The sequence below is a fragment of the Rutilus rutilus genome, assembly GCF_951802725.1.
Source record: "Rutilus rutilus genome assembly, chromosome: 9".
NCBI classification, from domain to species: domain Eukaryota; kingdom Metazoa; phylum Chordata; class Actinopteri; order Cypriniformes; family Leuciscidae; genus Rutilus; species Rutilus rutilus.
In genome coordinates this window covers 25,721,344-25,734,748 of record NC_140223.1, presented here as the reverse complement: position 1 = coordinate 25,734,748, position 13,405 = coordinate 25,721,344, and the positions used below count along the sequence as shown (strand labels likewise).

The following is a 13,405-nucleotide window of genomic DNA, read 5'->3' as shown; positions in this document are numbered from 1 at the left end:
CCTAGTAATATGCATTCTAATAAGCACCTAGTTAGTAGTGAAAATTGAACCCTAAAATAAAGTGTTACCTGGTTTTCTATACTCCAATGTTTTACACAAGAAATGTCATTTAAATTCACTTGGGATATCCAGAGCAGTTTTGGTTTTTTTGATAGATGTTAAATAGCAAATGAATGGCGGAGTTTGAGTTCTGTTCTTAATTTATATATATATATATATATAGTTTTTTTGTAATGTACCAAGTTAGAAGTTTTTTTAGGTTTTATAATTTTAATGCATACAGTATATGCAAAATTAGGATCTATTTCAAATAAATGCTTTCTATTTGTCAATTTTTTTTAAATCTCAGTTTCCACAAAAATATCAAGCAACACATTGATTATAATAAGAAATGTTTTTTGAGCAGCTTATCAGCATATTAGAATGATTTCTGAAGGATCATGTGACTGAAGACTGGAGATATAATGCTGAAAATTCATCTTTACCATCACAGGAATAAATAAATTTTTACAATATATTAAAATAGATTTTTTTTTTTTTTTTTACAATTTTAAATTGTAGTAATATCTTTTTTTTTTTTTTTTTTAAGTGTATATATATATATATATATATATATAGCTTTAGGGAGGACCTTGTGAAAATACATGTATACAATCAAATGTTTGTAGTTTCATGTCATATCGTGGGCATAATATTTGCCAGTAGCTTTGCTTGTTACATGCATTACTTTACTTCAGTCAGATAAATCCCTCAGAGGTTACTACTACAGTTGTGCTGAGTAGCTATAGGCTCTGAGTTTCGTGACATGCTTATAAAGAAAAATCTTATATCAGTTGACGTGTGCAGCATTTAGTCTTTCCCACAGGAGCTGCTGAAGTGAACAAACCGTATTGTTCGGTAAATGAGGTGACACAAAAGAAATGTAATCTTAGTGGGGTGGAGGCAGCGCAGGAATTCTCACCATGGTTATACATGTTACTGTCAATATGATGAATGGAAACCCAGGCAATTGACTCTCTGACGCAGCTCGGAGGGCGGGCATATGGGCTGCACCCACCCACAGGAGACCCTTTGGGGCGTGATTTGGATTGTCAAGTGGTTTGGCATGAGATTCAGGCCTTTTTTTATTATTATTGAGCTGTTGAGAGTTGTATAAGTTGAAGGTCACCTTATAGAGTCACTGCTGAATCAGGTGAGAATGGCTGTTAAAGAGACTTTGTTTAAGATTCAAGAATCAGTAGAAAAGTTTCTGTTAGATCCTAAGGTTTTAAGATACATTGGATGATATACAGTTTTATTGATTGACAAATGAACTAAACAGGATCTACCTACTTCATATATTGTCAATGGGTGTTTGTGCATGTATAGTCTGCATTTGTTTAAACTTGCCGGTCTGTGTCTTGGTTCCTCCCATGGTTTCTTCCTCGTCTTATCTAAACATCTTAGGGAGTTTTTGGCTTGATCCCTGTGGATTTTAAGGCAGTGTTTTGTATTGTGAAAAGCGCTAAACAAATACATTGTAATTGAACCGAATGCGACTTTCAGTCATTCTTATATGGTATTAAAGTATGTAGTACAATAGTAGATGTCTTTAATTATGATTTGTTGACAGTGAACTTGAGTAACTTGATAGCTGGTTGAAAAGCGATGAAATCTTAAACAAAAGAACCCATGTGCTTATGTTCTTATATTGTTTTGTAAATATCGGATTTAGCTGTTTCAAGCCCAAACACTGACTTAAATTTCTCTTTCTAGCTGTCAGTATTAAATTGTGTGTATTTTACGCATATTTTGTGAGATCAGCTTATGAACAGCTTATGTCACTGACTATTGTCATCTTTGTCTCAGATATTTCAACACACATGCAGTAAAAGTATAGATCTGTAAAACTAATGTGGATGGTATATAGATCATATAATGTGGCATTAAAAGATTCTGATGAGAAAAGTTGGAGTTGATATTGAAATCTCTGATCTGAGCATGTGAGTTTATTGGGGTGTTTTTTTCTCAAGATAGAATGATCTCCATTCACTCTTTATTTATCTCATTGCTGCTATTTTTTTGTGATTTTCCTTCCCGTTTTTATTTTGTTTTACATTCTTGAGGGTCTTTGAGCTTTTTGGTCAACCCTAAAAAAATTGTTTTGTTCAGTGGACCCACAAATCAATATATTTATGAATGTTCCATGCCTTCTGGAAGATAATATTAATCACACAGTTTCCTAGCGTTATTCCAAAGCTGACCACTGAAAGTTTTTTTTTTTTTTGAGGAAAAATCAAAAACAGGCTTCAGACATTCTACTACATTATGTTAACCCTCCAGAAGCTTTGCGTCAAGTGACGTCTATTGGGATGTGTCACGTAAAAGTCTTTGGTTATATGAACAGGATCATGATGCCAATATGTAACTGATATTCTTAATCCTGAAGATCTTGAGCTATCCTCGTTTTATCATGTAGGATTACGAGCAAACTTTACAGGCTCGCAGGGCTGTGTGATTATCCTGTAACCTGGCTGGTTCCTGACCTACAAGAATAACCTTGTTCATGCAGTGGCAGGAAGAGAAACATAATTAAATCACACAGAACTGATTATGTTATGTAATAGCTCCTCACTCTTTCTCTCTCTTGCTCCCTCTCTCTTTTCCTGTCCAAGAGCACACAAGCTCTTCTAAAAATAGTTTTGATGATAACTGTCTATGAAACAATATGCTAGTGGTCCTCCTAGTCTCCTTACACTGTGCCCTTACTAGGATGCAACAAGTTTCCACTGACAAACACACTGGCAGTAAATGTATCTGAACATACGTCTGTCTGTCTGTGTGTGTATTTACATATATATGAGCGTGTACACACGTGTTTATATACTATATATTAATAAAGAAAAATACTGATTCACTTTTTTGACAGTACACTTTACGTAATCACCAATCAACAATATATTTTATTTTTTAGTTATGTGGAGATGGAATTTGGACCAATGAGATTTCACGGTGGGCGGAGCTATTCAGCCAACTTGTTGCAGTCACAGTGATATAATATAATAAATATAACGAGTGAAAGTTTTGCCACTCAGTATAGTTCATTAATTGTAAATCAACCGGAAGTTTATCTTCCCGATATTGAGAGTATCTTAAATGCTAAAATGCACAGGATTGTATACAACATAAATCCATGTGAATATGCTGTACTTTGGCTTTGTTTTAGAGAGACATGAAAGATGCCTGACTTTGTTATTATGTGGTCATTATGATCTCAAAGTTCGATGCAGCTGGGCCCTCTAATCTTTTTTTCTTCTTTGTCTTTATATATCGAAGATAGACATGCTTTATGAGTCTGACATGTAGAAATATTTTGTGTTGCAGAAATCGAGGCAAAAGAAGCTTGTGACTGGCTACGGGCGGCAGGATTCCCCCAGTACGCCCAGCTCTTTGAAGGTAACACTTCACCACACGAGAAACTTTTATAAAACCTCACAAATGTTATCACACCCAACCGTAAATTTGTAGTTAAAACTGATTCGAGGGAGACTGGTACTCTCATTCAGATTTCGAAACAATCGTATGACAACAGCATCATTTAGCGCAAACACAAGCTTTTAATGTGGGGTTTAGTTTCCGATGTAGTTGCGACAGGCTCGTGTTAATGGCTGCCAGACCTGATGATGTTAAGCTGGTTTTAGCTCATTCATTTCCCCTGTGGTGGGATGTGTATCTTTTCTCTTTTAACTCCTACATCTGAAATTTTCGTCTGAAATGCTGAGAGGTACAGGTCATTTGGTCAAACTGGTTCCAGTTAAGAGGTACCACTTGAACATACTAGAGTATGACATCTTCAAAGGGAAACAGAGGTCATGGGAATAACCTTGCCACAAAAACACTGCCTTTTTCACTCGCCCTTGGCAAACGCTTTTGATGTTGGAGTGTTAGTCTTTGGATGCAATTGTGTGAACACTCTCTATTTTTCTTTTCTTTTTATATTTCTTCAGCACCCAAGGTGTTCTGGGATATTTTTGTATAATGGAAATTTACTAAAATCCATTTGAAGTTTTAGTGCATTTACACATCTTGATATTTAAAATAAAATAGATATGAAATTATAGATTATTATTTAAACCTGGAAATAAGACATTGGCTCAAAGTTTTTGTAGCAAGATAAACAATAATTAAAGTGCCCCTATTAAGCTATTTTAAAGGTTCTTATTCTTTTTGGAGGTGTCCTACAATAGATTTGCATCCATCCAAGGTCAACAACACTTTAATTTTCTCATAATATACATTGCACATCACCTCATTCTTCAAAGAGTCTGAAAACAGTTCATTCGAAGATTCTGTCTCTCTTAACCCCTCCTTTCCGATAGCCTATTCTGCTCTGATTGGTCAGATGGCCCAGTCTGTTGTGATTGGTCTACCGCTTACAGCACATGTTGGAAACAAAATGACTATTAACGTATCTGAATTTCAGTTCTGTTGTTGCATTATTACATACAGTAGGTATGTAACATGAAGTGATACTGGATGACCTTTTACATTCACAAACAGTTATTTTACACACTGCATGAAAGGTAATAATCGAAAAAGCATAGTAGGGGCACTTATATTTGATTTTGTTTTTGAAATCCACATTTTTTAATTGAATTAATTTGCAACTTATTATGTAAGAAAATTGTGTCCTATTATGCAATCCATTTTTTGTTAATTTTTTATATTAATATTACTACATTGTTATCTCAATGGCAGACACAGAATCAAAGTGCATAATAGAATATTCCCATAATGCATCTCTTTAAAAAGTGTCGTTTTGGAATTTCCAGCATTTCAATGCCAGAACCCAGTGACTCTCCCTGAATCTGTGTTTTTACTTATGTCATTCTGCAAAGACAAAAAAATATAATGAAACATTTAATTGTACCAGAGGAATGTTAGCTTCAGCAGGGTCTGGATCCAGTCACTCTGTTACATAAGTTGGACGCCATACTCAATAGAAGACGTAATGGCTTCTCAAAGCCAAGCTCAGTTTTTGGGGGGCAAACCCTGTCTCAGTTTATTAGCATCTGGAAGTCTAAAACAAGTTAGCTACTCTCTTTGCCTTGGCTATCGCTCTGGAAAGAATGTGTTGTCAGGTTTTTTTTTTTTTAAGAGTGTGGGCGCTTGAATTCCTCTGTGTTCATTTTGAACATGCAAGATTGGCCTGTTAACGAATCAGAGGGAAATCATTACGTCCCTAAAAGGCATCTGTTTTTTTCCAGCATTTGACTATAATGAGCTTGATTGTTGAAATGGGATATGCCTGTGTTTCTTTACAGATTCTCAGTTTCCAATTGACATCTCTCCTGTGAAGAAAGACCATGACTTCTTGGAAAAAGACCTTGTGGAACCTCTATGCCGGTAAGGACTGTGTACTTCCTAAACCAAACAAGTAATAAAAACTCAGTGAGTGTTTTAGCGCAATTTTCTCACATCATGGGATCACAACACTAAAAGATAGATAAGTTGCTCGAGAATATAATTTTCTCTTGAAATTCAAATGAACTTTCTGAAATCAAATCAGCAATGGATAATAAAAAAGGCACAATCACTTGACTAGTTGAACATCATTTTTTTTATTAGCTCCTTATTTTTTACATCTTGTGTTCACTCAATATCCTCAATTTTCTCTGTATCAGCTTCCTTTTCTGCTTTGTCCTCTTCAGATTCTTCCTTCTTTTCTGCTTGACTATTGGCTTGTGACTTTGTAAACTCTTCTTCTGCTTTCGAGATATTTGCCAAAACATCCTCTGAAAGCCACGAGTCATCGTAGAAATCAGATACGCCTGATGAGGAAGCCGTTGGTGTGGATGTCGCCATCTTTTGTCGCTTTGCTGAACGTTCTTCCATTTATTTTGCAACAACCTCTATTGTAAATTTTAGAAGCTATCGATTGCAATTTGTTTCAACTCGATAGCTATTATGGTTGCCGAGAAATTAGCAAAAAACAGATTTTTTTCTGGAATTTCCAGGAAATCCAAAATCTTTTCCTGGATTTTTTTTGTGCGTTCCCGAGATTAGACCTTCCTTAACATAATGCCGAAAACCCGAAGTCTCTAGGTGGTCTGGTTGAGGAGCAGATAGAAGTGCAAGATTGGTGCGCACAGACAGAACAGAAATCATGAGTTAACAATCGCAATTTTGTCCGGTGGAAAATTGCGCTAAAAAGTCCATAGTCCATAAACCACTGAACCTAATGAATAGTGTTTTCTGTATTTCTTGGGAAACACAATGAGTGTAATTTACATACTTTATTGAGCCAGTTGTTGCTTTAATTATGACATTATTTACTTGTGCATTTCAGTAGTTGACATGAGAGAATCTACAATGGACTTGAGCTTAATTGACGCAATACACAATGACAGCAATAAAAAAAGAAAGAAAAAAAAGGACTCTTAGGACCTTGTCATTACTGATGACTAAAGGAAATGTTATGGTGATAAACTAATCGTCAATAACAGGATTTCATTTAGATCTACTATTTTGTAGTGGTTGAGGGTTGTAACCCTTCACAGACATTGCAATGGTAAATCAATGGCTTTTAAATGGTCTTAGTCATCAGTAGTGACAACAGGACCTTCTTTTTTATTGCTGTAATTGTGTGTTTTAAAAGTCTGGTGTAGTTTTTCTCATGTCAATCTTCTTATAATGCAGAAGTAAATAATGACATGATGAAAGCAACTACTGACTCAATAAAGGTGGTAAAGTACAGCATGTTCTCAATGAGTTAGCTTTTCCTCTTGTTTAGACACTGAATTTGAGTTCCCAAATTAAGATGAAAAGAGCCTTCCAGTAACTTTGGTTGCCTTGGATACTACCCTGGTAGGAGAGCATTGGGGGCAAAGGGGGGCGTACTCAAGCTGGTCTACTGTGACTCTAAACAACCCTTAAGCAACTCATCGAAATTCCAAACCTGTTTACTGTTGTATGGGAAACAATGTCCGACATTCCCACCTCTCCCCCTGACTTCTCACTTTTCTACAGCGCCCGGAGGGGAACAACCCGGTAAACAATTCTAGCACGACATGCCCAGTAAGAGCGCTGAGTAGGAGTTTGTTAGTTGTGGATGTTTGCAAGCACCAGTGAAAAAGTTAACACCTTTAACCTTTCTGACACTTTGCTCTCTACAATTTGCAGATGAAGACTGCTTGATTTGTGGACTAATAACTTAGCTTGTTTAATAAATAATTATCAGGAAGTCATCAAAGTAGCCCTATTAACTCTTCATATTTTTCGCCAAATGTAGGGTTGTCGTGATACCAATAATTCAATGGTCAATACCAATCCCAGTGAAATTCTTAATACAAATTTTTATACCACAATAAAAAACTGTTAATATTATATTAAATATTAATACATTAAATGAAAACAAAGTTAACATTTATGGTGATGCCTTGTCTTATTGGGACCAGTGTCTTATTTTCTTGAGTGAATTGTTTAATCTTTGCTCTCCATTGACTATGGCCAATGTCTATCAGTTTGTTTTATTATGCACCGACTGCGTTCTGCAATTCATGTTTTATATCTTAAGTCTTTTTGCTTTCATGGCACAGACCACTGAACAATATAAAGTCATAAAATGTCATGATTATTACATCACAAACACCGGCTTGGTTTCCATGCATGCTTCAAGATGTTGTCGTCTTTTCCACATTATTATTTTCTTTCCCTTTACTGCATTAACAGCTTCTAATAAATCTTCCCTGCACACTTTCAGATCCAGGAGGAGACTTCTTTATTTCTTTTACGTTTTATTGGAAATATTGATACGTTGCGGTGTTGCTTCAAGACCTTTATTGTGAAAGGTTGTAATTTAAATGCTCTGCTATTCAAAAAGACTCAAGTTCAAAGAGAAGCTTGAGCCCACAACTTTGTCAAAAGCTCAGAAAGCTGCTTTACTTTCATCCTAAAGGAGTTTTTCATATTTGATGGACCACGCAAATGACTAAAAAAGAAAGACCTATTTTCAAGAGATTTTGGGAATGGCATCAAAGAAAAGCAAGCTCTTATGGTTTTTGTTCGGTGTTTTGAATTTGAGGGTAAAAACAGGCCTCTCAGACCTGGAAGAGTGACTATGTGGCAGCTGGAATCAACACCACATTAGTTGCTCTTGAGGACCATTGAAAACCATGACAACTGCAGCTCGCAAGCTTTCACCAATTAAAAGCAAGTGTACATGAGAGAGAGTAGGACATTGGCCAATTATTGTGCCTAATTAGGTTTGCTGCTCACCAGAGCTGAGTGTTGGATAGCAAGGACATAGATCTTATAGCTTGATTATATTAGAAACAGCCACAGAAGGCTGTTCTGATATTGTGTCCACATCACTGCTGTATATGCAATGCGAAATAAAGCCAGTTGGTAGGAAAGGCTTTTTGAATTTCTATCCATTTTTTTTCTATTTAGGCGACTGAATACGCTGAACAAGTGTGCCTCTATGAAACTTGATGTAAACCTTCCCAAGAAAAAAGTAAGTGTTGCATAATTTCTATTTAACACTAGCAGTGTATGTGCATTGTTCTAGCGAATTCATGTTATGGTGGTTTTGCTGCAAGAATTAAGAGGGTTATCATGCCTGTAAAAATCTATATAATGACTAGCACAAAACGCCTCGTGTTTTAACTCTTAAAAACAACTACAACCCTTTTTTATCACAATAAGATTGATATATGAGGAAGCGACTAGCATAGTCTTGAGTGAATTGATATTTCTGCTTTCTGTCCTGAAGTATAGTAACACTTATTGTACCACCTAAATTTATTGAATAGAAACTGATACTTTGTGTTATATCACACTGGTTATATAATCATTTAACAGAGGAAGGAATGTGCCCTTTGAGAACATGAAAAAGCCATTTGAGTGAATCTAAACTGTTACCTCTGGGGGTTCTGGATTGTGGAGAAGGAAAAAGGGGAAAAAAAGAGAGAGAAAGAAACAGTTTTCTTGAAGGATTGGGATGGTATTCAAGTGTTGAATTGCTAACCTAGTAAAGGAAAAGGTATGGCAATAAAAAGAAAGACATATTTATTCATTCCATTGTTGATTTGCAGAGCGAAGACTCAGATGAAGATGACCTCTTTGCCATCAGTGACAAATGGACCTTTGAATGGAGCAGTCGCCGCTGGTCCAGGCTCCAAGACATTGATTGTCTGCTGAGGGGTGTGGAAAACAAGAATTCTGGGGAGAACTCTGCTCTGAGACCAACAACCAGCAGCGAGAGTGTTCTAACAGATTTGAGCGAGCCAGAGGTCTCCTCGCTCCACAGCGAGAGCAGCGGTGGAAGTGGCGTTATTCCTGCGCACTGCGCGGAAGACTCGGACAGCTCACACCGCACCTGCTCGGACTCTGCGGCCATGCCTGACCACACATCACTAGGTGTGGCCCATCTCTCGAGCTACGTTTCGCTGCCTGTAAAGCATGCCAAGCGAGGACGGACACGAGCTAAGGAGTTCTTACGTCGCATGGAGACTTTGCAGTCACGGGGAGCAATGGGTGGAGGAGGGAACAGGAGTCTTGTTATAAGTGCCCCGGTTCTCCAACAAGAACCCCAGGCTGCGAAAACTCTCCGTTGTGTGGAGATTATCAATTGCGACGTGCGTCTAGTGGAGCAACCTTCCGGCATGGGGTTGCCATCCCAGTCCAGCAGCGAAGGGAGCAGCAGTCAGTCCAGCGGGAGTGCCGTCAGTACGCCAAACCTGAAGGAACGCAATGTCCACCGGGCCAATCACAAGCGTAGCGGGATGTACCTGGAGGACTTGGATGTGTTTTCCAGTCTAATCCAGGGTAAGCGCGTGGCCGAGCAGAACCGCCGCAATGAGTTTCGCTCCTACGAGGACCTGGTGGTGCATATTCCTAAAGATCACAAACCTGGAACCTTTCCCAAAGCTCTGTCCATTGAGAGTCTTTCACCCTCAACGGCAACCTCCATCAACTGGCACTCGGCAAGCATGGACTCGGATGTCAAACGTCCACCCAGCATCAAAGAACCTCGGCCCATCACGCAGTGCTGCACACGAGGCAGTCGGATCAGCATTTATGACAATGTACCTGGCTCACACCTGTATGCCAGCACCGGCGACCTCATAGACTTGGAAAAGGAAGACCTTTTCCCACATTTGGACGATATTCTGCAACATGTTAATGGGCTGCAACAGATCGTGGACCACTGGTCCAAGAATGTACTGCCCAATAGTGAAAATGCAGGGAAGGAGCGAGTTGATCGTAATGGAGAGAGACAAGGGGACCTAAAGTCATCCAGCCAGATCACATTGGACTTTGAGGGACAATCAGTTCTGGAGGGTCAGGCTACCCTCAGTGATGTAGACAGGGATGGGGTGTCGCTTAATGAAACAGAATCCACAGGAATGAGGGAAAGGAGGGACTCTGGTGTCGGGGCTTCGCTTACCAGACCAAAACGGTAAGATTCAGAGCTAACAATATAATAAACAGTATGTGTTGCATTCAGAACTGTAGAAGTTAATTGGAAATAACGATCAGTTGACTGGTCTGTAAATTAGTATGTATGCATGTGTATGTAAAACAAAACCTTTATGTAGTATTTTTTTTTGAGATGCACCGATCGACCAATTGAATCAGCCGATTTTCCGCATGCTCGGCCTGGACCGGTGACCGGCCGTTCAGTCTCAGGTCTTTCCAATTCCTAGCCGGTCCCTTTTTGTGCCAGCGGCACAGGCAATAACGTCAAACTGCGCATTTTCGCAGAGAGAGAGAGTGTTTTCAGTTCATTCCAATGGATGTTGACCTTCACGCTCATGCACGAGTGTGAAGCACAACTTCCATACGAATTAATTGGAAATGCTCGCTCTGTTCCGCTCGCCCTGCACCAGTGGATTCACACTGTCACCCCTCTCATTTGCTCCGGTTAAATAGTGCTTGTATTGTGCATAATTTTACTAATTCCTGCAGGTTTCGTTCTCACACCAAAAGCGTGTGGACCACTGACCGTCTTGGCATTCAGTTAAACAGAGTCAGTTTTAGAATGTAAACAGTTGAGAGAAAACATGTTTTGTAACAGTTTATTAGATCCGTGCATAAGCTCTTAAAGTGACAGCAGCCTAATATTCCCGCTGCTGTTTGTGTTTTAATGTTAATCAATCAACAGACTCACTGCAAAAAATCACTCACTGCTCTCGACTGAATAACTTTTGTAACTTTAACAAGGATTAAACTGTATTTAATTTATACAATGAAGACTACCTAGTGTTATTTTACATGTTTACTTTAATTTCTGTAGTATTTCTTGAATACTAACCGACTGTTACAGTAAACCCACCTGAAAAACTTAAAGATGTGTTTATTTCATATCTGTCTTTATTCTGTTGCATTAACTTATGCAGTTTGCAAATAGTTTATTTGTTCTTATTTTATTACTGACTTTTTACCTGTGGTTTTTTATGAAAATAAAATATTGCATTGAAGAAAAGCTGATTTTTGTTTGTATATGCTGTCAATTATAGTTTTTAGAAAGAAAATCGGAATCGGCAAAAATTGGTATCCATAGATTGGAAATCGTAATCGGCCAAGAAAATTGCAATCGGTGCATTTCTTGTAGTTTTAGAATTGTCCAAATGCTGGTTTGCGTTGTTGTGCTCAAAGTCAGCCATTCATTCACCCTCAGGTTTGAATCCCTAACATGGTTCCCTGCTCTTTGTTTAGCTTGCGATGGCCGAGCTTCCAGATTTCCAACCGCCTCAGCCATTCGGTCGCCATTCTCCAGATCTCCAGCCAATCTGCGTCCCAGCTTAGTCTGCTACAGAAATTTTCCTTGCTCCGTCTCACTGCCATTATGGAGAAGTACTCCATGTCCAACAAACATGGCTGGACCTGGTAAGAATCTGTTAGAAAAATAATCAGATCCTATGGGATTTATGTTACTGTTTTACTGTAGTTTAAAGCTTCAGTCTCTAAGTGGTTGTGTTATGATTAGCTCAAGAGGGAGTACCAGTAAATCCTAACCCATGCACCCTCTACTGGTCACTATTGTTACAGCAGCCTACTGTTGATAAAACTGTGATAACTCCACAAAGCTTTATTGTTTAACTTGTTTCATTTACCTGTATTGATGACTTTACTACTCTTAAAACATAAAATATAAAAAATGCCACTGTGAAAAAGGTAATATGGTATAAAAACCTCTCAATTATTCTTTGTCTCACAGGTCTGTGCCAAAGTTCATGAAGAGGATGAAGGTTCCAGACTATAAGGATAAGAATGTGTTCGGGGTTCCACTTATTGTGCATGTTCAACGCTTTGGCCAGCCTCTGCCTCTTGGTGTGCAGCAGGCTTTGCGCTACCTCAGGAGCCAGTGCCTTGATCAGGTCAGTCAGGCTCATCAAATCAACAATATAACTGTATCAAAATCTAATGGCAATCTGAAAACAGTAATTAAATGTTAATGTTATTATTCTTCTAAATGCAAATGTACATTATACTGTATGTGCACATTCAGTTTCCATTTTCTTGCAAGTCAACTTAATTTCTTTACATTTAAAATGTTCTGTTTCCTAGGTGGGTCTTTTTCGCAAGTCGGGAGTGAAGTCTCGTATCCAAGCTCTCAGACAGATGAATGAGAGTTCTCCAGATGATGTCAACTATGAAGACCAGTCTGCGTATGATGTGGCCGACATGGTCAAACAGTTCTTCAGGGATCTGCCTGAGCCACTTCTGACCAGTAAACTGGGTGAAACCTTCCTCCACATTTACCAATGTAAGAAACACTCCCTCCCCGAACTCTAACCTAACACTTCTTCTACATCCATCTCATGCATTCAGGAAAAGAAATACATACTTCCTTTACTCATCTGATCCTCGTTTCCTCTTTAGATGTGCCCAAAGAGCAGCGCTTACAGGCCGTGCAGGCGGCCATCATGCTGATGTCAGATGAAAACAGGGAAGTATTGCAAACACTGCTCTGCTTCCTGAGCGATGTCACTTCCGTGCAAGAGAATCAAATGACACCCATGAACATCGCAGTGTGTTTGGCACCTTCGCTTTTTCATCTCAACATCCTGAAGAAGGACAATCTTGCACCAAGGTAGCAATTACATCTACTATCAATGGTTAGGTTAGGTTAGAAATCTTTTTTAATCCTCATAAAGGAGAAACTAATTTGCCATTATTTCAACTATACATTACAATTCAACATTACATTCACACACACTATTATATTAACTATGTTATACCATTTTATCTACTATTATATATACCATTAAGTTCATCCATCCATCCATCCATAAAGCAACACTAAATTAAGATGCATTTTCCCAATAATTTATACTGTTTATGTATGACATGACTTTACATTTTTGATCATATTGTTATTTTAATTATTATTATTTTACATTGTATTATTTAAATATTT

At 38.1% G+C, this 13,405-nt stretch overlaps 1 protein-coding gene across 6 annotated transcripts in view; it reads left to right on the top strand.

Annotated features, from left to right (window-relative positions):
- The window catches only part of stard13b (StAR related lipid transfer domain containing 13b), an 88,982-nt gene that overhangs the window by 71,151 nt on the left and 4,426 nt on the right, over positions 1–13,405 (top strand). For all 6 annotated transcript variants that reach the window (XM_084418293.1, XM_084418295.1, XM_084418294.1 and 3 more), the window contains 8 exons: positions 3,364–3,435; positions 5,304–5,385; positions 8,431–8,494; positions 9,075–10,441; positions 11,701–11,871; positions 12,203–12,362; positions 12,553–12,751; positions 12,868–13,078. In XM_084418293.1, coding sequence (XP_084274419.1) covers positions 3,364–3,435; positions 5,304–5,385; positions 8,431–8,494; positions 9,075–10,441; positions 11,701–11,871; positions 12,203–12,362; positions 12,553–12,751; positions 12,868–13,078 — 2,326 coding nt within the window. The remainder of the gene's footprint in view (positions 1–3,363; positions 3,436–5,303; positions 5,386–8,430; positions 8,495–9,074; positions 10,442–11,700; positions 11,872–12,202; positions 12,363–12,552; positions 12,752–12,867; positions 13,079–13,405) is intronic.